Source organism: Denticeps clupeoides, chromosome 18, assembly GCF_900700375.1.
Source record: "Denticeps clupeoides chromosome 18, fDenClu1.1, whole genome shotgun sequence".
In the NCBI taxonomy this organism is placed as follows: Eukaryota; Metazoa; Chordata; class Actinopteri; order Clupeiformes; family Denticipitidae; genus Denticeps; species Denticeps clupeoides.
In genome coordinates, this window is record NC_041724.1 from 1,182,622 (window position 1) to 1,207,196 (window position 24,575).

Consider the following 24,575-nt stretch of genomic DNA (forward strand, 5'->3'; position numbering starts at 1 on the left):
GGTGTGCTATGCTAAACTTGCTTAAGTGCCGTGGAAGCGAGTCAATGTCAGCAGATAATTGCTAATTCTGTTAGCTAATTGCCTGGTCTCGCCTCGTTTTTGCGAGAATTTTTGTATTTCAGTGCTGGGACTGAAAGGCGTCCATGTTGTGTTTGTGAAGCCAGTGGCGAGTGTAACCAGACCCGAGGGATTAGAAATGCACTTCACTTTTTTCCACCTTCTTCTTGACTTCTCGCTTTTTAATATCAGTTTCTTGTAGCATGCGAGATGGCTGGAGTCTCGTACTCGCAGGCAGTTTCTGAGAAAACCATTTGGAGAGAGCAGAGGTCCTGCCAGTTCTGGAAGATGCTGGTCCAATAGGACACTGTTAATGGAGCAGTTTCAGGTCATCAGGGAGCAACGATTCCAATTTTAGTCTTTTTTTTTCTCGCTTCTTTGTGTCTGCAGTCGCTCCCTTCTGTACCCAGTCTATCCGGCTCTCAAGTCCTGGTCATTACAGATGATGAATTGCGCTACAGTTAAGCGAGAACTAGGACGAATTGATCAAAGTGTCAAATGCCCCCTGTGATGTCTGGGTCTCCAAGAAGAAGGAAATGACGAAGGGGCTGTCAAAAAAACTTCCCGGCTGCCATGCGCGTGTAGATAAATGTTTACCTGGACCCGCGAAGGTACCCGCCCGCTCCGCTTTCACACGCGAGCATCGCGGGACGCCAACGAAGCATCGCAACGAGACGCAACGCAGCTGGAGACGGATAGCGGGCCACGCTATCTGCTGCAGCGGCGAGGAGCAATTTGAGATAAGCAGTGCCTGCTCGGCCCAGGTTTGCTCGGGAAGAGTCGGTTTAATTAGTTTAATTTAATCGGGCAGATTATTCGATCGCGATGTCACCCCGGGGAGGGGCCTACAGCCAAGTGTGTAGTGAACCTGGGGACGGCGAGTGCACGCAGGCCTTTTTATGTACTTTGCGTCGTCTTCATTTTCTTTTTGTGTTTTCTGACTGGAGCTGTGATTTCTGCCGCTCCCACATCGTTGCCGGAACGCGTGGCATTTCCTGAAATTAATTATGCGCCAGTGTCAACTTTTCCCCCTCTTCATAAATTCAATTTGCTGACTGTCATCTGCTTTCGAATGTGTGTGAGGAAAACAAAAGATTGATTACTTTCGCGCCGCGAAAGTGCCGCCTAAAGCGAGCGCCGCGGACGCTCCCTCCCCGCCGAGCCAGACAGAGGAATCCTGCCCGTTTCCCGGGAGGCAACGATGGATGGCGCGCCCCCGCGCTCCACGATAAGTCACCCTAATGATCCCGTTTTTAAAATAATGTCCTTTCTGGACCACAGTCGCGAAGGGGAGAGACCGGGCTGCTCATTACTATATAGGCCGGAGACGGATGCACGTGTCCCACCAAGATGAGGATTGTCGAGGCCCGAAGTTCCTGATTTCCTGCCAACGTCTCTGGAATAAATAAAAGGATGAAATTGCAGTGCATGCTGGAGCGTTCTGTTAAATTGCATGTGTGCAAGTAAAATCTGTAAACGTGCACTTTATCTCAAAACTAAGTGCATTTGCAAATCCGTTTGAAGCTGAAACAGTGGAAACAGACATAAAGCATGAAATTGTAAAATATTAAGGTGCATAGGACATTGATCCCGTTCAAATCCCGAACCCCCAAGGAGCCGCCGAGGTCCCCTTGATCAAGCCATCGTCCCCACACGCCTTACATGGCTGCCCACTAAGGTGATTGTGCTGTGTCACCTTGTGCTGTCCTGCAGCGTTTCACAATGACAAAATCAATCACTTTCACTTTCAGATGTCAATAAAAATGACAAGAGGTCGTGTTGTTTTTATTTCCAATGACAAATACAATGCACAAAAACATAAATAAGTCATAAATAAATTCTCGAGGTTTGGTGCAATTTGCATTAATTGTTGCATTGCCGGAGGGACATGATTTATGGTGTGGTGTCTGTAGTAAATCCACGCAGGCCGTATGACTTGTCACCGGTCCCTCGTGAGACCCGTCACAGTGCATTTGGTGGAAAGGGATGCTTTAACTGTTCAGGGGCTCGTATGTTTTCAAAGCAGACCACACTGTCATCGACAGAACAATGACAGAGGGCCGGAGTATCGACTGGCTCGCCACTAAATCTTGCTAAAGAGCACTTAGCTCCCCTGCACCGGCTGCAGGAGGAAGATCTGTCAATGGCCATCAGCGAATACTTTCATCCTCGGGCTCTTCAGAGTGCACCGGAGTCGGGGAACGGCTACGTGCCGCGGCGCTCACTTTTATGGCTATTTATACAGGACTCCTCTCATCTGGCCGAGCCTTTAAACCCATCCAGTAGGCTGTGTGCAGACTGTGCGCTAACGCTCTTCTTCTTCTCTTGTCTCGCAGAGGGGAACGAAACCGGAGTGATGGACAGCCTGATGGAGGCGCTGCAGTCCGGAGCCGCGTTCCGCGACCGGAGGAAACGGACCCCGCGCAACGGTGACGCCCCGCCACCCGCACTTCTCACGAGCCTCCGAAATTCCCCAACTCTTCATTATGTCTTACAATACGTCGGGGCCGCAGTTCATGGGGGATTCGTCGCCACGTCGCCATTCATAAGCCGCTGATTACAATAGAAATGGGATGTAGGCATCGGCGCCACCGAGGGACGGTTTAACATAATCTTAATGTTAACATATTCCAGCCTGCCGTGATGAATTGTCTTCACCCAGGGGAAGGGAGACAGGCCACCTGGTGGAGGTGCCAGGCTGAATGGGAATGCAGTCGACTGCCATCTTCTCCTGGCTGGCCTCAAAATGTCAGCCGCGCAACAGAATGGGCAAAAATAATAATAATAATAATATTCCCACTCGTGTAGATTTCAGGTCCTGTCAGGAGTCCCTTCATGTCACCACTCATGCGAGCACGTCCCCATTGTCCTTGCCGTGCCGAATTACAAGCGTCTTATCGTTCCGCCGCAGTATAAGTTGCGCTCTATTGTTGAGTAATAATTCCTGATGGAGGACATCTCTGTCCCACACGTGTCCGTAATGCCAGTATCAGGTGTGTGCCAGGCTGCGGATGTTCCCGCCTTCCTGCCGAGGGGCGTCTTCGCGGCCGCTCTTATGTGTTGGGTCCTTATTCTAAAGCTGTGCTTTCAATAATTGGTGGACGGATTTTCTATCTTCTGCTTTTCTCACTCTTTTCTTTTTCTGTCCATTTCCATTGAACCTGCAGACGACCAAAGCCCCACCGGTCCAGCCAGTCGATGGCCGGCCACTAATCATGGTAACGGAATAAAGCTGTATTTGCAGCCCCACCAGCCTCGTTCCCAGCTGGCACCTTTTGCACTGCATGGTACAGGGGATGTGAACAAATGTGACAGCGGGCAAATATCACGTTGCACATTTTGCATATATCTTTTAAAATGTTAGACTATATCAATTGACTGTTTTGCAATTTAATGAGGTTAATTCAATATTCTTGGTGCTTTACATTAATAAGGCCTTTGCCATGCAGTGGAAAAGGGCCATGATTTCTCCCCAGCTTCTTTGCTCGTGCCTGCAGCTCTTGCTTATCACTGTGTGTGTGTGTGTGTGTGTGTGTGTGTGTGTGTGTGTGTGTGTGTGTGTGTGTGTGTGTGTGTGTGTGTGTGTGTGTGTGTGTGTATATATATATATATATATATATATATATATATATAAAAAGCCGGTGCTGTCCTACGCATCAGAGAGATCCGCCCTGAGCTCTGGCTGGAGAGGCTCTGGACGTTCATCTTGTATCCCGTCCATCTTATTTTTAGAACATTTTTTTTCCAAAACTAAATGATCTGAATACAAAATAAAATTCTAATTTTCATCCATTTCCTCTTCCAGTCTTCCAGTCTCCAGTCCGTGTGTCCAACCAGAACAATTGGCAATGAAATGACTTGCATAAGCATGCATATTGAGCACTGGGTTATCTCTGTAATCTTTAAAACGCGGCTCTGTTCCCTGTCGTGGAGCCTGTCAGGAACCGCCGAGGTACCAGCCGCACTCGACATCTCGCCGACCCCGCCCGCTCGTCCCCCCGGGCCTCGGCAGGAGATGCCACCGCGTCACTCCCTGAGCGTGCACCAGCGCTGCCGCCTGGCATTCGGCTCATGAATACCCACCCGCAGCCAAAAATACTCCCTTCTAATGGATTCGAGTCTTCCTGTGCCCTGGCCTAGTTTGGAATGACTGTGACAGAACACTGTTGCATATGTTGCACACTAGGGTGTGTGTGTGTGTGTGTGTGTGTGTGTGTGTGTGCTTTCACACTGCTAGTAGATGCTTGTGTTGACTAATGCAGCACGTGTGCGTTCGGCCTTCCGTACAGCAGTTGCCCGCGGTGACATTTAGACACGCCACACGCTCGCTGCTTCCCCCTGCAGTCGCCTCACTGCACCGAACCTCTGCGGAGTGCATGACCCCGCCGCGCTTCTGCCCGTCGGAGACCGCCGCGCCTGCGCCGACAACGCGGCGTTTATTCTGTGTGTGTCTGTGTGAAATGTGCATTCGTACAGGTGGGTATTGACATTTCCGTCTTCTGTGAACGCTCCCCGTGTCGGAACGCAACTTGCCAGCTTCCGCGGGTCTCCTGGCGAACAGAAGCCCAAATGAGCGTTTTATCTTTTGTCTGTTCGTCAGTAAACCTGGAGGCGCTTTATGAGACGCCAGAGACAGAAAAGTCTAAAGTTTTGCTGCTGCAAAATAGAAACAATTAAATGTCCTGGCATTGGCTGTTCTTTTTTCACGGATGAAAAGCACTTGAGAATTGCCGATAAGCTTCTCTCTTCTGAGGATCCTTTTCTCTTTCACGAGGGAGAAAATTGCAGACGTTTGAGCAGCATTTTTTTAGATTGATGGAGTAATTCCTGTGTCAGGGTGACAGCTTTGATGGTTTTCCCTTTTTCCTCGGAACCGTCAAGTCTCCTATATAACACTTTTCATTGTTGATATTCCTACGTCTTCCTTCTAATTTCAGATAATTCATCATTTAAATCGTGAATACATATATTAAATAATGTAAAACAGTCCAAAACACACCATCAGTGTATGAATGAAATCAGTATGCATCTCATGCAGTTTTATTCTAATGAAATTGTTTTAGTCCACAGTATAGAGAACAAATGGTGATAAGAACAGGAAAAGTTTTTGTTGTCCTCCCCTCAACACTCCTTTATTATATCCCATAAAACAGACCGACAAACCCCCACATAATAAAAACAGAACACGGCTCACATCACTGGTGCAGTTAACTTCGTTGTGGACTAAATGTCATCTCCTCCACACCAAAGCATAATTTACATCCCACCTCTCTCTCTCTCTCTTTTGGTGAAAATCGTCATTGTAAAAACATGCATGCATAAGGTACTAAATGTACTGGAATTTTGTATAAAGGTGTTTCTAATTTAAAAATGGCACCAGAAGCCATGTGCAGTGCATCCAGAAAGTATTCACTTTATCCACATTTTGTTATGTAACAGCCTTATTCCAAAATGGATCAAATTCGTGTAAAAAAACACGGAGAAACCGCACGTACATAAACATTCACAGCTCAAGCGCGTCCTGTTTCGCCTGATCATCCTCGAGATGTTTCCGCAGATAAATGACTCAATTTCATGCTAATCAATTCCTAGACTTTCCCTCCCGCTCCTAAATGAACACCGGCGGTGATTTCACTTCGCCGTTATTGTCCGAGCCAGGTTAATAGGCGAGCACTGGGATGGAGTGGCCGTCCACGGGTTAAAGTTCAGCCTCCTCAAGGAGATTGTTGGGCAGGAGCTGGAATTGATTTTCACTCTGGGATAAGTCCGCGGCTCTTCCGAACGGCCCATCCCAGTAGGCACATCAGTCAGGTTTCAAAGGAAGGAGCCAATCTTTATTTACAGCTTCCTCAGGCCATTAAGACCCTCTAACCTTCTCCCATCGTCTCGGGGCCCCGCCTCCATCATTCCGTCCATCAGGAAGGAACTTTCCTATCCCATGTGAAGGGCATTTCTGACATCCGCGGGAGTCAAGCCTGCCCTGCCCAGGATAACAGAGAGCAACAATGCGTTCCCTGACTGGCTGGAGATCTTTGAGCCCAAGCGTGGCCGTTAATTCTGCCTGGCAGAGGAGAGACGCCAGGCCCTCCATGTTTAATGAAGATTAAATTACCTATTTTCAGTCATGAAATTTTAAAAGCAGAAACGGGGTGAATCCACGAAGTAGCAAATGAGAGCGAGAACGGAGCCGGGGCCATTTCATGTTCCCTCCGTCAGGATGTGGAAATCTGTTGTGTGCGGCACTTTAATGAAGCGCCGTTATCGAATCACATCTCGCCGATCGCGCTACCAATTCCCACAGCAATTAATTTTTTATCGTTCTCACGTCCGTATCTAAAGTGATCCCTGTTCCTGCACTCGCACTAGTTTCTTTGTCCACACACACACACTCACACACACTCCACTTTCACTCGACAGCTAACGTCCCAGCCTCCCCAACCCCAGCATCTCCACTTCAGGGTGTTGATAGATGTTATTCATTCAGGCGGCCCCAGGGGCGCCCCTTAAAGGAAGTGAAGCTGCCGCGGGTCACGTGACTGGCCTGGATCGCTCCGAAGATACTCGATAATCCATAGAGGAAGTCCGGCTGGAGACCTCTCGCCTGCCCGTGACAGATAAGGATATTCTTCTGGCTGGGCGCGGGGGCCGGACGAAGTGTGATGTCTGCGGGGCGCGGCCCGATATCGCCTCTTCAGTTCTATTGTCCCCGTCATAGACCCCCGAAGGACCCCCGGTCTGGAAGTGGTCATTTATCAGTGCCCAGAAAAGGCAGATGGAAGGGATGATGGAAATATGGACGAGGGCTTTATGCGGCGTTTCCGCCGTTTTGCTGGGACCGTATCGCTCGAGGCTCGTTAAACAAGCAGGCCGTGACACGGATCCATTTATAAAACGATAAATCAAATTCCATCTGCAAAGCGTCTTCCTCCACAGTTCTCTGCGGCAAGGAGGCACCTGCCGTTCACCTCGAGAATGCCAGGTCGGCTCCGGGCGACCGGCCGTTCAGGGCGCCGCCCCCGCGAAGCACTCCGTCCCGGGCAGCCTTTGTCCGGCGTTATCTCCCCCGCCGTGAGCTCTGCCTGATTGACGGGAGCCGGGTGTGGACTGCTGTGAAGACGGAAGCTAAACAAAATCTCCTCTGTTCCTCTGTGAAACAAATGGACCACAGAAGACATTTACTACTTCAGTCACTGGAACGCATGAACTAATTCGAATTTTATTCAAATTCACATGGTCATACACGGTGTGTTATGCAGTGAAATGCTTTAGCGACTGCTACAGACCACAGTGTTGCATATATTGCAAGTGAACAGTGAACCAATATGCAAATATTGCAAACATAACCAAATATTACACTTTTAACTTAAAACATAAAATATGTGTAACAGGTTAGGGTGAAGGTGTGCAAATGGATGATGTCAAAGTATAAAGTGAAAAAGTGAAAAAAAAATTGTGCAAGAGTAAAAAGAAAAAAAGAATAAAGAGTTTGTGCAAAAATTCTGGGGGGGGTGAGTACAGAGGGATTGAAGGTGAAAGTGAAGGTGCTGGAGTGTATTGGAGTTCTAAGTGTTGTGATTGTTGAACTAAAGCTCTGATAGTCTTACAAATAACAACTGCGCCTCTTACCTGTTACCATGTCCTGTTCACAGGTTAATTTGTGCATGATATTTCTTAATCAAATTGAGACACAATCATTGTGAATATATTAGTCGTTATTAGCAATAGTCCATTTTTCATTTTCTATGTACAGATTTTTGCTCTTTTCTAACTGAGACACAACCGTTTACTTTTCAACATCAAACACTGACTGCATCCTCAGTGAAATATTGGACTCATATCATCCATAGCTTCGAGACATGGAACGCTCCTCCAAGCCAATTAGAGCTTATTAACCGGGAATCCGTGGTGTTCGCGGACAGAAGAAAGGAAGCCGCATGGAATGGGCGGTCATTTCGCCTCTTGGAAGCTCTTAATCCTGTTTTATCAATCTGCCCCTTCTTCCCTCCCACTCCCTGGCCAAATGCGAGGTGTCTATTACCCCAGACGAATAGCACCCAGGCTCGGGTTTGTATTGGAGCGTCCTCCGCTATCTGCTATCTGTCAGGCGCCACGGTCTGGATGAATATTTTAGTTTCCCATTTGGCGGGGAAGATGCCGGTAATAGGAAGAGGCTGCCGTTCCGAGCTGATGGATCATGTTCATTTCATGGAAGGTTTATGTTGGTCTGAGAATTTTATTTGATGACAGGAGAACATTACATTAACATGTTTATATATATATATAGATTCTTGTTGCTACCTGTGGTGTGTAAGACACCGTTTCTGCAGTAAAGTTACGTATTTTGCTCCCCCAGCACGCTCCGAGCTGCACCCCCAGTCATATCTTCCCTGTGAACCTAATTGAACTGTAAATAGCAGGATCCCGTCCGCCCGGCAGTCTTCTCTGAGCCGGGCTGCGGGGATGCAGGCTCGAGGGCAGGCCTGACACTTTGAGGAGTCGGGACTCGCTCTGGCTGCCGGGCTAATCCTGGCGTTGCTGCCTCTCCGAAGCCGGGGCTCTTCTGAGCACCACAGTGCCCCCAGTGGCTTTAATAATGCATCGCGCTGCCAGGCTGCAGCTCGCCGAGGCGCCGTGATCTGAGCCTGTGAAGCAGAAAGAAGGCCGTGTCCCGAGCAGGGATTTATTGAGAAAGATACAAGGGCGAGTTCTGTCTAAATACAGGTAGAAACAGCTGCCAAAGAAACACCTCCTGTCAAAGCAAAGAGAATAGAGAAGCAAGACAGTGCAGAGATATTTGAAGCTGGTTTTACCGTAGCATCTAGTATTTATATACCTATACGTGCACGTCTAGTATCTGTATATCTAGGATATATGATTGTGACGCTCTCTGTGGGGTGACTGCCCCGAACTAAGCATTTGGCAGGGTGGGCCGGGGGAGCCTGGTAAGCTGGGAAGGGGGGGTTGAGCGAAGCTCGTCACCGGGTGACAGCGCTGAACTGCGAGCCAGACAGCAGCCATGTCACACCGGCCGCTTTCACCGGACTGACAACGTCTCCGACCCGGGACACGGAAAAGCACCATTACTGTCACCGCCTACGGTGGCACTCGCCCTGAGAGAGAGAGGGGCGGGGGGGGGACTCAGAGGGAGCTAGTGTATTAGGGGAGGGGAAGAGGAAAAAGAGTGAAGAGGGGCGGAATAAAAGGCAGAGAGTGAATTTACGGGGGAGAGAGAGAGAGAGAGAGAGAACAGAAAGTGCAGGACGGAGGGCGGCTTTCTCTCTAAAAGGAAGCGCGGCCGTGCGATCAGCGGGAGTCGAGCGTGATGCCTCCCGACGCGGCTCCATCACTAATGCTGACGGATGCCCATTTGCGAGTCGACTCGCATTTCTTTATTTATCTGTTTATTTGTGTCGAGTTTATTTATTGATGGGCCCGGGGACGCGGTGGCAAATTTCCATTTGCCGGGCGCAGGGGGATTTACACTCGGATGAGCCTCCACATCTGATGAGTGCTTCACCTTTTCATTAGATTTCAACCGTCCAAACAGCTCCTTCTCCTCCATGGTAATAGAAAACTTATATGGACCGTTTAGTTACTTAGGGCCAATCCTGCCGCTTTAATGTCTCCCCGTCCCCCCCTCACTCCCGTGACTTATTGCCCGTTTCTTGGAGAACATAATCAGTCAGCGTTTCCCTCAGGGGAGAGGCATTTTTAGAGCCCCTTTTAGTACACATGGCTACACTAACTATATACCTCAAATCTCGCCACAACAGACGTGCATACGAACTAGTTCACAAAGGTCAGTGCATGGGTGCTGCTTTCTGACGTGGACTTGCTTCTTTTCGTAGATCACGTTGCTTAATGGCACACAGCTACATTGACCAAGAACTACGTGCGTGTCTCTGTTGATTGTCTCTCTACGTCTGTCCCGTTTGGTCGCCGTTGGAATATTTAGGATGTGTGGGGCTTTTTTTTTTTTCTTTTTTGGATATAATGTCATAAGATGGCAGCTGCAGCATTTGTAGTTACTGTTTACCAAAAAACGGCCTTCTCAGCCCTCGCAGGACGTGGCTGTACCATCGCTGATTAGTGTGCAATTGTGGGTCATTAGGCCCCGAATTCAATATTGCTGGTCCATTAGTGGAAGCAGCCCGTGCTCCTGGATAGGAAGAAGAATATAAAAAAAAAAGATGGCTATTTTAGTTCTGAAAGCCTCTTTAGGGTGCTCTTCAGAACTTTTTTTGAGTCTCACATCTGAGAATGAGTGAGTGCAGAACATTTTGAGACGGCACAAAGTGCAGAGTCTGTGCATTTCCTTTATTCACTTTATCTGCAGAACGAGCCTGTACTGCATGTGTTTTTTTTTTTTTTTTTTTTTTTTAAATCTCGGTTCAGAAAGCCGCTCGGCATCGCTGACGCGAGGCCGCGTCTCTTCGCTTGTCTCATCCTGCATGATTACACGGCCTGTGTTTCTGAAAAACCTCTTCAGATTTAAAATCGCGCCAGCGCCGCTGCACCAGAAACAGCCGGCCTTTATTTACCCGCCGCTTACACAACCCCTGCAGAAGTTGGGATTTTCTTTTTAATTTAATTTTTTTTTTTTTTTTTCCCATTTGACAAATTCTTTGAAATTCCGCCAGCTTTGGGAAGAAAACATGACATCAGGCGCACTGGCAGAGAAGCTCTTTGTATTCATGAATTCCATAAATTATAGTGTTTCTCCCATTCGAAGGGATGACTAATATCTTTTTAAAAATAGACAGTTGGCTGAGAACGAGGCTTCTGTCCGTAAACGCCAGACGAGAAGACTGAGTGGTGGATGAACCGGGTGTAGGAAGGGGGGGTGGACAGCGGTCACCGCTAATCTCTCTCTCTCTCTCTCTCTCTCTGAGTCCCCGTCGCGTCCCCTGGAGGCCGGCGCGGGCGACCACGGCCCTCCAGCGCGTCCACGGCGAGGGATCAGAGCGGCGTTTATCCCCCCGGCTCCCTGCGCACGAGACAATCTCTAGAAGCAACATTTTCACTTTTACACTCATTCTTTTTACATTTTTAAAAAATATATATTTAAAGCCAAGCATCCATTCAGGCTTGTATTTTGAACACTGGTAGGATGCCAGAGCTCTTAGGGATCAAACCCACTTTTTACCAAAAATTTTCAACAATTCATAGGGGTGGTAGTAGCCTAATTCGCCTATGAACCAGAAGACCCAGGTTCAAACCCCACTTACTACCATCGTGTCCCTGAGCAAGACACTTAACCCTGAGTGTCTCCGGGGGGGGACTGTCCCTGTAACTACTGATTGTAAGTCGCTCTAGATAAGGACGTCTGGTAAATGCTGTAAATTTAAATATTCTATAGTGACTATTATCAGTCTCAAACTATCGGTTGCTGAACATTGTAGGTGCGTTTAACCACCTCAACATGCTGGGAGGATTTGGAGGGGTTTTTCCAAAAAAAATAAAATAATAGAATGCAGCATAAACATTCATATCCATTAAATTACACCTACAGTGTATACTAAACCATTGCGTTAGATTTAAAAATGTGTAATGTTTTCTTGTGTAGCATTTTATTGATGCATTTTTATGTAACCGGAAGACGTGTCTTCCCTCTCTCTTGGGGGAAAATACGGCCCACGGCCGTACAGGGGCGTGACGTATCTCGGAGAGTTTTATATTGGACTTTCAGGCACATTGATGTGTCACACTTGGCTTAAGAGCCATGGGCTCGCGAGAGGACAAATGGGGAGACGCATGCACGCTATTGACAAAGACATACGTGCAGCGCACGCACGCCCTGCATTTCGATTAGCGTAAAAGCATGTAAAAACACACTGCTGATGGGGCCGCGCCGTAAACGTGCCGCTTTACGGCCACCGACCCTTATTTCCCTGAAGATGTTTTCATTAATTTGTTTACGGTGGTGCCAACGCGCCGCGGGAGGAGCGCATTTTTCCTCGGCCCCGCTGTTAAACCTTTATGACAGTCGATAGGGCTGATAAAGCAGTTATTCTCGTTTTCTTTTAACTGCGACCGCCGCCAACAGGATGCATGTTCTCTGCTTATAAATCCTTAATAATTGACGAAGCGAAGAGGTCGGTGGGAGGTGGCAGGCTTTTTACGGCCCCGGAGTTGAAAGGTCACGAGGGCATTATTCCACTTTCCCGCTTTCGCACGCATTCGTTGCCCCGCCACTCGAGCGCTCCGCTCCCTGGTGGCTTGACTCCACAACGTGACCGCGGGTTCTTCGGATTAGAAGCTCCCGACGATAATCATGAACCAGCAGGTTGTCATTTCCTGACCTGGTGCATTGGCGGAAGGTGAGGAAGGCGCGGCCGTAGTTGAAAGAAACGGCAATACGGAAGAGCGACCGACCTCGGCCCGTTTTTGCGGCTCTTGTTTGTTCACGTATCGCTACTTGTGCCAATGAAGAGGCCTTTCAGATCGAATAAATTGAAGCCGGCTGCCCTCCACCCCCTGAGCGTCCCGCCGTTGTCAGTCATCTCCCCTTATAATAGAAAAGCGGGACGCTGCAATAATTGCTTTGATGGTCCGGCCCGAACAAATCACTTCTGGGCATGAAAGGAGGCCTCAGAGATGGCAGCCAGAGAGAAAAGGTGGGAGTGAATTAAAACACTTTGCGTTCCTTCGGGGCAAGTGGCCCAGATTTGTACCAAAAAAGAAAACGTAAGTGCAGGGGGGGAAATATACGCTCCTTTGGAATAAATGCAGCCACACATTTCCAGTCCCCATCATGCTGAAACGAGACAATGGTGGGCACATAGTTAACTGGCAGGTGTAGAAAGGATGATTTGGGTGGAAATAATCTGATTTTGAACAGGCTCCCCCGGCTCCATTGGACTAACTCTGCTTGTCCCTTTTCTTTGCGCAAACAAAAGTTGAGGCCGGTTCTTTAAAGGCTGGCCTTTTGAATGTTTAAGGCCAGCTCAATGGGACCCGTCAATATCCCAGGACCCTCTGTGCCCATGGCCCTAAACGGCAGGCTTCAGCCCGGGATTAGGCACGACTCGCTGAGCAGCCCCTGGGGGACAATGACCAAGGGACGGTGGCCCTGGTCTCATGTGTCCATGATGGCGCATTTACCAACATTTTCAAATGAATTCATGTATCTGGCTAATCCCATCCAGAGTTGTGTAGAGGTCGTGAAATCCGTGACACTTGGGGTCGGTTGGTATGACGACACCACACGTTGAACTATAGAACCGGAGCTCAAATAACCAGTTCAGGAACCCTCCAAGAACCCTTGTTGGCCACCATGCGGAATTTATTTCGATGAATTTGACACCATATTAAAACGTCTCAGACCGCTGACAGGCGGAGGAGGTGGAGGAAATAAATTTAGACCGTGTGACCTCTTAATTACTGCAGCTAGCTCCACGCCGTCGTCGTCATCAATCCTCAATGCCGCATAAAGGCTCCGCTCCAGGCCTGGGGGGGGGTGACAGAAATTGGGCCGCTGCCTCCCCTTCCCATGGTTCAGAGCCCTTTCCCAAGCTGGAGGGCCACGCCCATCTTTAGTCACGACCCCACTTCCCATTCCACCAGCCCTGCTTTCAAAGATGGGGGGCTAAGCCTTTTTATTGTTGTGTGTGTGTGTGTGTGTGTGTGTGTGTGTGTGTACGCACATTGAATGTCCACTGCAATTCTTTGGAAGTGCAGGTGCAGTCGGGCCTTTCCTGAGTGGAAGATGGAACCACTGGGCCAGATAAATTTGAAATCTCCATTTATTGAAGTCAAGCGGATAACAAATATGACTTTCGTTCGCGATGGGAGGGGGAGGGTCTGGGCGGATCATTTTTTAAACCATTTGGGTGAGAGCGAGAGAGAGGAAAGAGAGATCTGACCATTTAGTGCTCATCAAATATTTTGAAGGATGCGCGCATAAAAGAAATTCGATTTTTTTTTTTCCTGAAAGAAGAACATCACGACCCATTTCTTCCTTTGATTAATCTTTCCAGCATCATTGTTGGCGATCTGTCCATTTGCAAATTTGTCCATGAGGATGTGCTGCGATGGTCGCTTCGTTTTGGATCATCATCCGTGTGCTTGTTTTCTTCACCTCTCGAAGACGAGAGCGTCCTTTCCCATTTAAGGGACCAGCATTTTGCCACACGTTCCCTGTCCTGACTGGAGATAAAAAGACCCGTTTTCCCGCATAAAAAACGAGGCCAGATTCCTCATGTCGAAGGGCCCAAATTACATGAGCCGTTGAGTCTGATGATAGGACCTCGCTGTCGCAGGTAAATGTCTGAGCCTCCTGCCTCTCATTCCATCCATAATTAAAGGCCCCGCTTTCATAATTCAGCGCGGTTCTCCACTATTCTGTGATATGACATTACTCCGTGGTCGTCAGCTCAACAGAAGTTGTGTTCCCTGTCCCCCCGACACACGCCTGACACACTTCCCCACCGCTGGCAAGGAAGGATTAAAAAAAAGGAGAAAAGTTCCCATCCTGCGTTGCGGTACTGGCGTCGTATTGGCAGAAGATGCTGATGGCCTCCCTCCACCTCCACCTCCTCTGGCTGAGTCACGGTGGTTGAGGAAGGTCTCCTCGCGGCTCAATAACCCATCCGGCCTGGGAGAAAGCCTCATATTTCTCCGGCCCTCTTGTGCGGCCCTATTTAATCAGTTTACATCTGTCCGGCACCCGGGCCAATGAACTGGAGTGTGGCTGAAAACCCCGGTGTGTGTGCACCGCGCCAGGGTCCAGGCTTCACGGAGAAAAAGGAATCACTCCGGAGTCGCCAGAGCTCATACATCATTGTCAGCGCATCTTAAAACTCCTTTGCCAGCTTATTTATTGGCCGCCGCCCCTAAACTCCCGCGGGTTGGGAGCCGCCGCGGACGCCCACTCGCCTCCTCGCCCCCACCTCCCCAGCTGCTGCATCTGTGCGGCCCGTGCCGCGGAGGCCGCGGGGTTAATTTTGGTTCCGTGTAAGCCTCGCTCTTACACACCGCGGTGCCTGCGCCGAAGGATTTTCGGCAGCTTTGTCTGCGCGGCGGGGAGATTATACAGCTGCATACACGCCCCATCACTCAACCCTGCTGTGTCCACTACAGCCAGCTTTTCCTCATGAACACTTCGCTCTCACACCATCAAACAAAATAGTAGTTCTAGTAGCACTAGAAGACTATAAGTTACCTACTGTTGTATACTACAGTTATACAGTTATGTTAGTTGTGTTATAGTACAGTTGTATATGTCCCTTTAGTAGTAGTGACAGCTGTACCAATGAACAAGTAGTACTCTGCATAGTAATAGTACTACTATTGCTATATTAACTAGCTATAGTGATTCTCTCTGTATTAGTAATACAATGGCTAAGAAGTTGAATTTTTCTATTCGTGCTAAGTTTCAAAATTATATTTTTAAGGAATAGGAGCTGTAGTAGTATAGTATACTATACTTGTATAAATTGTTTTAGTTGTTTTATAGTACAGTAGTATATGTCCCTTTAGTAGTAGTGACAGCTGCACCAAGGAACAAGTAGTACTCTGCATAGTAATAGTACTACTATTGCTATATTAACTAGCTATAGTGATTCTCTCTGTATTAGTAATACTATGGCTAAGAAGTTAAATTTTTCTATTCGTGCTAAGTTTCAAAATTATATTTTTAAGGAATAGGACCTGTAGTAGTATAGTATACTATACTTATATAAATTGTTTTAGTTGTGTTATAGTACAGTAGTATATGTCCCTTTAGTAGTAGTGACAGCTGCACCAAGGAACAAGTAGTACTCTGCATAGTAATAGTACTACTATTGCTATATTAGTACTAGTATTGTCAGTAGTATGAGAACTAGCTATAGTGATTCTCTCTGTATTAGTAATACTATGGCTAAGAAGTTGAATTTAGAATGTTTCTATTCTTGCTAAGTTTCAAAAGGATATTTTTAAAGAATAGGAGCTGTAGTAGTATAGTGTACTATACTTATATAAATTGTTATACAATGATAGTATTAGTGCTTTGACTATTAGTATTTTATACTATAGTATATTTTTACGAAATTATTGAACCACTAGCAGGACTAGTGTTGTAATAGTTGTACTGGTTATACAATCACTATTACAAATAGTACTACAGCTATGAAGTTGAGTTTGTATAGTTGTAATAGTATTAATAACAGTGGCTATGTCTTTATATTTTATCTTAATCTTTTAAAAACAGCTTAACGGTGAAAGTTCATCATTTCCAAGGTAAAGTAGTTTAAGAAGAATGCTCTCTACCTGAATTCTTATTGGACGGCCATGACTTGTAGCTTAAATTCGGCAGCTAACGGAGAAATCCCGCTTTGTAGAGCAGCAGTTAAAACTGACTGACGTGACGTTAGTTCTAAGTAAGGATTTGCAGTGACACCGTGTTGAACATTTTAAGTCGCTTCGCGTACGAAATGTGACATCTACTTGGCAGAGTGCATCGCAGATCCGCAACAGACTTTACGTGGTTCTGAGTTCCTTCATCCTCTACAGCTGAAAATGGTTGAAGTCTCGTGAAACAGGGTCGTACTGATGGGTTGAGGATTTTGTCCGTTTGCGGCTTCTTCTGCGTATTTAAGACATTATTTGTGCAACTTGTCGTCTTCAACATCCATTGAGCTCTGTGGCAACTGTTCATCGCAGGCATTACACACTGCAGCCTTGACATCCTCTTTACACACTCTGAAATATTTCCCATTTATTTCCCGCTGACACTCTTGGCGAGGCAGGCTGGAGCAACAGCATGCAACTTCCACACACTGTTCAGGTTTACATTTCAATTCTTTATCAAAGAAAAAAGCATCTGAAACTGCCAATTACTGAGGTTATCTTTCAGTTGTTTACCCGGATTTCTAATCCATTTTTTATATACCATCAACAGACTATGCATGTAAGCCAACATCTCGCATCTCGAAGGTCGGGTCGGGTCGGGTCGGGAAATCGCATTTTGAACGGCAGGAAAGTCCATGCTGAGTGCATACAGGCCGCACCGGTGCTTTCTCAAATTGTTGATCGACCCCATTATTTAAGGCAGGACGGCTGTTGTTCCTGCTGGCAGCGCTAAGATAGACAGATAGCCAGAAGGAGATGGCCCCTGGAGCACCGCGAAAGTCCTCACCGGCTCACTTGTCGGCACTCCAGGTATGCCGAAGTTCCTGCCATCCCTTTTCTGGGTCAGCTCATTTGCATCGAGGTGTTTGGGGGCCGTTACAGAGTGCTTCTGATTCACATGCAAATGCGGGAGTTATCAGCTGAGGGGGCCTGATGAATAATGGGACACACAAAACATACGGCCCCACAAGAGGAAATGAAAGGGCGCCTCTTTTCTCCTCCGCTGATTTCATTATAGACACGATTATTGGGCTAGAATGGCAACATCTATTATCTGAAGGCAGAATATGACCATTTTATTGGGCAGGGATAGTCCTTTAATAATGCCAAAGCTCATCAAATAAGCGCCGCTGCCCCAGATGGAGACCCCTCCACTTCCATGTGTCAAATTGAGCTCTTTCTCTTTGTCTCGGCGGATGACTGCGTGTTGACTCAGACTTTCTCTGTGGCAACTCTAGAGCTGACTGCAGCATTCCTCCCCGTCTGATCCCAGACACCGTAGCAGTCATCACACGGTTGGCATTTGAACTCTCCTTTAGACAAGGGGAATGGTAGTGGCCTAGTGGGTGAGGCACAAAAACACAGGTTTAAACAACACTTACTACCATTCTGTCCCTGAGCAGGACTCTAAAGTGTCTCCAGGGGGATTGTCCCTGTCACTACTGATTGTAAGGCCCACGGTACAAGGTCGTATGATAAATGCCAGGAATGTAAGTTCAGTATTGCCGTTATCGTACAAAATAAATGTAATCTATGCAGCACTTGCCTGCCTGTTTGGGTACACATAGAGGGACAAAATGTACATTTCAAAATGCATCTTGCCTACATCCTGCCACATTTCATTATACACAGGACATCTAAAATGCCCACATGCAGCTCCAAAGGGGGAATCGGGAAAAAAATGGACTTCCACAAGACAGTCTAGTCTAGACAAACAGACAACAACAGCATTTATTTCTTATATAGCCCATAACAGAGTAGTTGTTTAGTCCAGTGTTATGGTGTACATTGCGTGTCCATTATGATGCTACTGGTCCATTTGAAGATCCCTGGTGGCTGTGGTGACCCTCTGGTTCGTTCCATGCTGAGTCGTCTAGTTAGCAGCTCATTGCCAGGGACCAGGATTCATCTGGTGGTCTCTTCATTAGACTCTGGAGGTGGTCTGGGCGCCTGATTCAGTGCCTCAGAGAGAACAATCAGAAACAGCGGCAAGGTTGACTAGGTGACTTAATAAAGTGCACTTAATAATGGGTGGTAGTAGCCTGGTGGGTAACACACTCGCCTATGAACCAGAAGACCCGGGTTCGAATCCCACTTACTACCATTGTGTCCCTGAGCAAGACACTTAACCCTAAAAATTGCTCCAGGGAGACTGTCCCTGTAATACTGATTGTAAGTCGCTCTGGATAAGGGCGTCTGATAAATGCTGTAAATGTAAATGTAAATGTAAATAATTGACACTGTGTCTAGGACTTTAACAGAAGGCCAGAGAAAACAGATGTTTTTTCAGTTTAGATTTAAACACTGTCTGAGTCTGAGTCCCGAACACTGAGCGACAAGCTGTTCCACAACTGTGGAGCTCTATAGGAGAAGGATCTGCTCCCAGCTGTGCTCTTCTGTACTTTGGGTACCAGTACACCCTTCGAATGCAGAGGTGTGGCGATGCAGGTGGCGTGGAGATGTACAGTAGAGGCCAAAAGTCTGGACACCTTCTCATTCAACGTGTTTTCTTTATTTTCATGACCATTTACGTTGGTAGATTCTCACTGAAGGCATCAAAACTATGAATGACCTGTACTGTACATATGTACATTTTGAAATCTCAGTGGTCAATTTGGATCTATGGGATTCAAGGTTTAAGAGATGTTTTCTGGAACAATGACAAAACGTTTGAGAAATAAAAACCAGTTGAAAGTCAGAGGCACATTCTAATGAGGACATGCGACTGGAACATCAAAGATGGACGTTAATTCCAGGCTGAACATCGTGTGCTGGTAGTTTCCCACGAGGTCTTCGCTGACGGCACGGCGCCTTTCAAAGGATCGTGGAAGAAAGGGGAGATGACATCACGCGCCTGCTTTCGAGTCCGTCCTCATTAACGCTCCCATCCTGCTCGATTGTGTCGCGATCACTGCCGCTACTGCCGTAGTCATTGTTTATTATTCCCCTCTTTGAATTAGAAAATGTGCCACACAAGTCCCCACAGGGGCTCCATGGAGGTCTCCTGGTGCGGAGGTTTCCATGGAGTGACGGAGGAACCGCTCTTGTCTGTTAGACCGCGTAGGTGAACCGCAGGGAGCTTGTACTTGTACCTCAAAGGAGATGTCAGCTCGTTCCGGTCCCTCAGAAATCCAAACGGCCTTTAACCCGCCACTGTTTTGTTTAAGGCGCTCTTAAGGTGTTCCGGCAGGAGAACCCAGTTGTGCCACGCCCAAAAAGTGCTCCTTTAATGGCCTTCTGGCTCCTTCAACACACAACATTTTCATTGTTTTTTGCGTGTGGCCCAGGGACACAAACCTCCATAAACTCCTCTCATTTCCTTTCTTCCCCTCTTCCTGTTAAACAGCCCTTAAATAACGACACGAATAAATATATCGTCCCAATCTGCTGACTAAATATGGCGCTTCCACCGCTCAAGGGGAACATCCCGGCTCCGTCACGGTGAGATAGCGAGTCGGAGTAAACAAGCCCATTATCTCGCCACTTTCTGACTGAGTGCCGGGTTTTTAAGGAAAGTCGCCCATGTGCAGACTCCGTGGCTGAAAGAAAAGTGGAGGTACGGGGGGGGGTCCCCAAGGGTGCGCCCAGGTTTATCGTGCCGCTTTGCTTTCTGCTCGCGCCGATTAAAATGACACGTCTCCGTTCGCCCGGTGGGTGTCTCGACTGTTCGAAAAAACACCGCACCAAAAGACCGAAAAGGGCGGTAGTAGCCTAGCGGGTAACACACTCGCCTACGGACCAGAAGGCCCAGGTTCAAACCCCACTTACTACCATCGTGTCCCTGAGCAGGACACTTAACTCTGAGTGTCTCCAGGGGGGACTGTCCCTGTAACCACTGGGTCGTAGTAGCCTAGCGGGTAACACACTCGCCTACGGACCAGAAGACTCAGGTTCAAACCCCACTTACTACCATCGTGTCCCTGAGCAGGACACTTAACTCTGAGTGTCTCCAGGGGGGACTGTCCCTGTAACTACAGGGTCGTAGTAGCCTAGCGGGTAACACACTCGTCTATGGACCAGAAGACTCAGGTTCAAACCCCACTTACTACCATCGTGTCCCTGAGCAGGACACTTAACCCTGAGTGTCTCCAGTGGTGGGACTGTCCCTGTAACTCTGGATAAGGGCGTCTGATAAATGCCGTAAATGTAAATGTAAATGTAATGAAAAGAAACCACGAAACGAGTTGCCAAAGTTGCGCGCCACTTGGTCGGCGCACCCTGGCAAACTTAAGCGAGTTGGCGTCCTCCGTCCATAACGCCGGGTGGCGGCGGAGTCGGCGCGCCCTCTTTCTGCGGGAAGATTGCGGCTTTTGCCGAGATTACGTCTATTTCGACTCGATTCGCCAGGCCCTTCACCTCTCGGCTCAGCCGTAATCCGCATTTAACCGGAGCCGCCGAGAGACGTCCCGGCGTTCCGCCCCTCTCCAGCCTTTATTTCATTATTTGTTTTGACGCCTTCCTCCGCGCTCCTTTTCAACCTGTCGCTCGGAAAATTAAGCCGCGGGTTTTTTTTTCCCAAAATGGGAAGAGGATAAACACAAATATGACAGGCGGACGGCGTCGGCTTTACGTGACTTTCCGAGGTTCGCGTGGTACCTGATCGGCGGAGGCCTGCGCTTGTGTGAGAGGCGCAGTGGCTTCCCTCTTCTACCCAGCTCCCACACCTCTCGGGTTTCCGGCGCATTCTCCGTGCTGAGTGGGCGGCGCCCTCGTCTCGGCCCGTGAGCAGTCCTGTGGCCGTCTCAGTAATCTCCAGATCCCACATGGTCCCCTTGTCCTGGTGCATTTGATCACGGGCCCGGCGAAGGCGCCACGCGCCGAGCTTTCAACCCTCCGGAGGCCGCGGCCCTTCGCCGGCAATCACGCCCAACACCGCCATCGTTCATAAACCTTTAATGCCGCCGCCCCCAGCGGGCGTCGGCTGGTTTCTCCCCGGCACACGGCTGTTCATTAAAAGTTGATCCCTGTCAAATCAACTCCAGCCACTTGGACAGCTGCGGCTTTTTATTCATTTATGCGTCGCGGTGGACGTATACCGTTCCCCCCGGCACGCCATCGTTTCACACGCCGCTGTTGCCGAGTGGAAATTACCGTGGGGGGGGTAAAGTGCAGAAAAGAAAAATAAAAAATAAAATAAAGCCGTGTGAAATTTATCAATTTGGAGCCGAGTGTGTCTGATGCGGCGAGAGCGCGGCTCACTTTGCAGACACTTACCTGCTCGTTTTGCGGTTCGATACCCAGAAAATCGAAGCACATCCAACAGGTTCTTTTTTCACCCAGACGCGCGAACGTTGAGAAATTATGAATCTCTCCTCCACCTCCCCGCGTCAGGAATGGTCTCCCATGTTTATCTCCTCCGCGTCCTCGGCTTCATCGCTTGTCTCGTTTTATTCTCGCCCGGGTTTTAAGAGAGAAGAGAAGAGAGGGGGGAAAGAAAAAATCAATATTTCTGCTCTATAGACTGTCGAGTGCCTGCGAGAGAGGAAAAGGAGCGTCAGCGAAATTCGAATCCAAAGCACACGGGTTCCTGGCGTTGGCGGGAGGGCGGAGGAGGTTGCGGCGGGGACGTGTGGCGGTGGCGGTGCCTCGCGGGGTCACCCTCGGTCAACAGTCTCTCCCAACAAGCTCTCAGCCAACTTCATTTCAATTAAGCAGGGATATCAAAACCGTCCCGATCCGCCGCCGTGTCCCGTAAGAAGCGACGTAGGGACGTTGGACCAGGAAGGATGCATGCTTGGACGGCTCAGAACATTCTAATTTCTCTCATCTGTAAGTGATAAACTGAAAGTGATTGTCACTTGTGATACACTGCAGCACAGCACACGGTGAACACAGTGAAATTTGTCCTGTGCATTTAACCCTTCACCCTTGGTGAGCAGTGGGCAGCCATGACAGGCGCCCGGGGAGCAGTGTGAGGGGACGACGCTTTGCTCAGTGGCACCTCGGTCGGGGACGTGTGGCAGTGGCGGTGCCTCGCAGGGTCACCCTTGGTCAACAGTCTCTCCCAACAAGCACCCGCCTGACCCGGTCACCCCTGGTCACCCCTGGTCACCCCTGCTCCGCTCGTACATCCACACGGCCAGAAATAAGGTTTTAATGAAGGCCGGAGACGTGGTCGGGACGCTTTTCATCCGTAATGTGGCCCCGTTGGTTTCTCGGGGACGGATGACACGGACGATGTGGAAATTAGCCAGCGGGTTTGTACCAAGCAGCGGGGGACGGGGACTCGGAGCTCCTTCTGCCAACAATGTGACATTTTCCTCAGGTTTTAATTTCTGCAGAGCATCTGGCAGAATATCCAAAATATTTGCCCGTGTGAAATGACCAGAACGTTAATGACATTGTGCCTGGGTGTGTTTTAACTAATCTAAATAATTACGGCCACCACCGGCCTGCCAATGAGCCGATGGATGTTTCTGTCCTCCTGTTGTCATGTGTGCATTTAAAAACTAAAGACCAAACGTATATCTTCTCCGTCTTGGCCCCTCGGTGGTGGAATGAACTTCCAGCTCAGTCACTGAGCACCTTCACACGGCAGCTCAAGACCTTCCTCTTTAGAGAAGATTTAGATGAACTTGTAACCTTCTTCTTGTCTGACTTCTGTATAGAAACTAGAACAGAGTGAATAAAAAGATTGTATTCATAGTTGGGGGTCCTGGTGAACCAGAATTGGTCACTTCATCCATGGTGACATGGAAGCACGTTGTAAGTCGCTCTGGATACGGCCGCCTGCCGTAAATGTAAATATATACGTTCGCGCATTTCCTGGAGGTCACACGGCAGCGTGTTAACCTGCGGACCAGTCGGTTTCACCAGATGTCCCGGCTCCCCGCAGACGTGTTGCCAGACAACCTTTCCTCTTTTCTCTCGAGGCTCCGTGGTCTTTCACCTGCCATATTCCCTCGCCACGAGACAGGCGCCCCGGCCTCTCCCCGTGGGGACCGGGGCCGTCCTTGACTAGCCCGCGTCTTTATTTTGACCGCGGCGCTCTCGCTCGGAGGACCTTCTGTTTGGGAAATGCCACAGCAAAGGTCGGGGGGCGTCGCGGCAGCTCGTTCCGGCAGGTGATTTATGAGCCGTATCGCGGGAAGCCAGCGACGCCGGAGGATGCGAGCAGGCCGCAAGCGCACAAAGGTCAGCCAACTTCATTTCAATTAAGCAGGGATTTCAAAACCGCCCCGATCCACCGCCGTGTCCCGTAAGAAGCGACGTAGGGTGGACATTGGACCAGGAAGGATGCATGCTTGGATGGCTCAGAACATTCTAATTTGCTCTCGTCTGTGATAAAGTGAAAGTGATTGTCATACACAGCACGCGGTGCACACAGTGAAATTTGTCCTCTGCATTTAGCCCGTCACCATTGGTGAGCAGTGGGCGGCCATGACAGGCGCCCGGGGAGCAGTGTGATGGGACGGCGCTTTGCTCACTGGCACCTTGGCGGATCGGGATGGCTGCCCACTGCTCACTCAGGGTGACGGGTTAAATGCAGAGGGCAAATTTCACTGTGTGCACCGTGTGCTGTGCTGCTGTGTATCACAATGACAATCACTACACTTTTATCTTTTATTTAAGTTAACGTGTGCTCCTGCTTTCACCAAACCATCCATCACCCGGCATGGCGCGCCACCTCGGCAGGAAAAGGAAACAGCTGTTTGAGGAGCCAACAAGTCGCGGAGGCGGCAGCGCTTTTTGAGGACAAACAGTTTGACACTTTAAATACAGGAGCGCCGTCGGGAGCGAAGAAGCTGCTCCCTCCCCCGCCCGGGTCCCCTCGCAAAAAATAGAGCCCGGCACAAAGGAGACCAAAATGAGTCACAAATTGCCGGCAAATTATTTCCTGCTCTTTGGAGATAATGGGCTACCTTGTGCACCCTTTGATTTCCTCCCCTCTGTTTACCCCGCCGCTCCGACAGCGACTCTGCTGGAATCCCTATTGATAGCTGTCAGGCTGGAGGTAGGAGGGTGGGTGCGTGGGGACGGGACGGGGGGGGGGCGGGGGGCAGAACTGTCAGATCTGATATGTGGCGTGATGTGCAACGCGCTGTCAGGGGACGCCCAGCGGCCGTCGCAGGTACGCCTGACTCCACCCCCCCGTCCTGCTAGCAGGACACTACTCCAGATCCTCCAGGTTCACTCTCTACAACGTCCGCAAGATTCGGCCTTTTCTTCCACGACAGGCTACGTGG

The 24,575-nt window shown here is 48.9% G+C and overlaps 1 protein-coding gene and 1 long non-coding RNA gene across 6 annotated transcripts in view; one reads left to right on the forward strand and one right to left on the reverse strand.

Moving 5' to 3' along the window:
- The window catches only part of diaph2 (diaphanous-related formin 2), a 324,298-nt gene that overhangs the window by 287,080 nt on the left and 12,643 nt on the right, over positions 1-24,575 (forward strand). For 4 of the 5 annotated variants that reach the window (XM_028959481.1, XM_028959485.1, XM_028959482.1 and 1 more), the window contains 2 exons: positions 2,394-2,486; positions 3,225-3,275. In XM_028959481.1, coding sequence (XP_028815314.1) covers positions 2,394-2,486; positions 3,225-3,275 — 144 coding nt within the window. The remainder of the gene's footprint in view (positions 1-2,393; positions 2,487-3,224; positions 3,276-24,575) is intronic. The other variant, XM_028959484.1, reaches the window with a different exon arrangement.
- LOC114767774 (uncharacterized) lies at positions 18,090-21,858 on the reverse strand. The gene is made up of 2 exons (XR_003742984.1): positions 21,604-21,858; positions 18,090-18,351 (listed from the first exon to the last, which is right to left on the reverse strand). It is a non-coding gene; the product is annotated as an uncharacterized LOC114767774 (long non-coding RNA).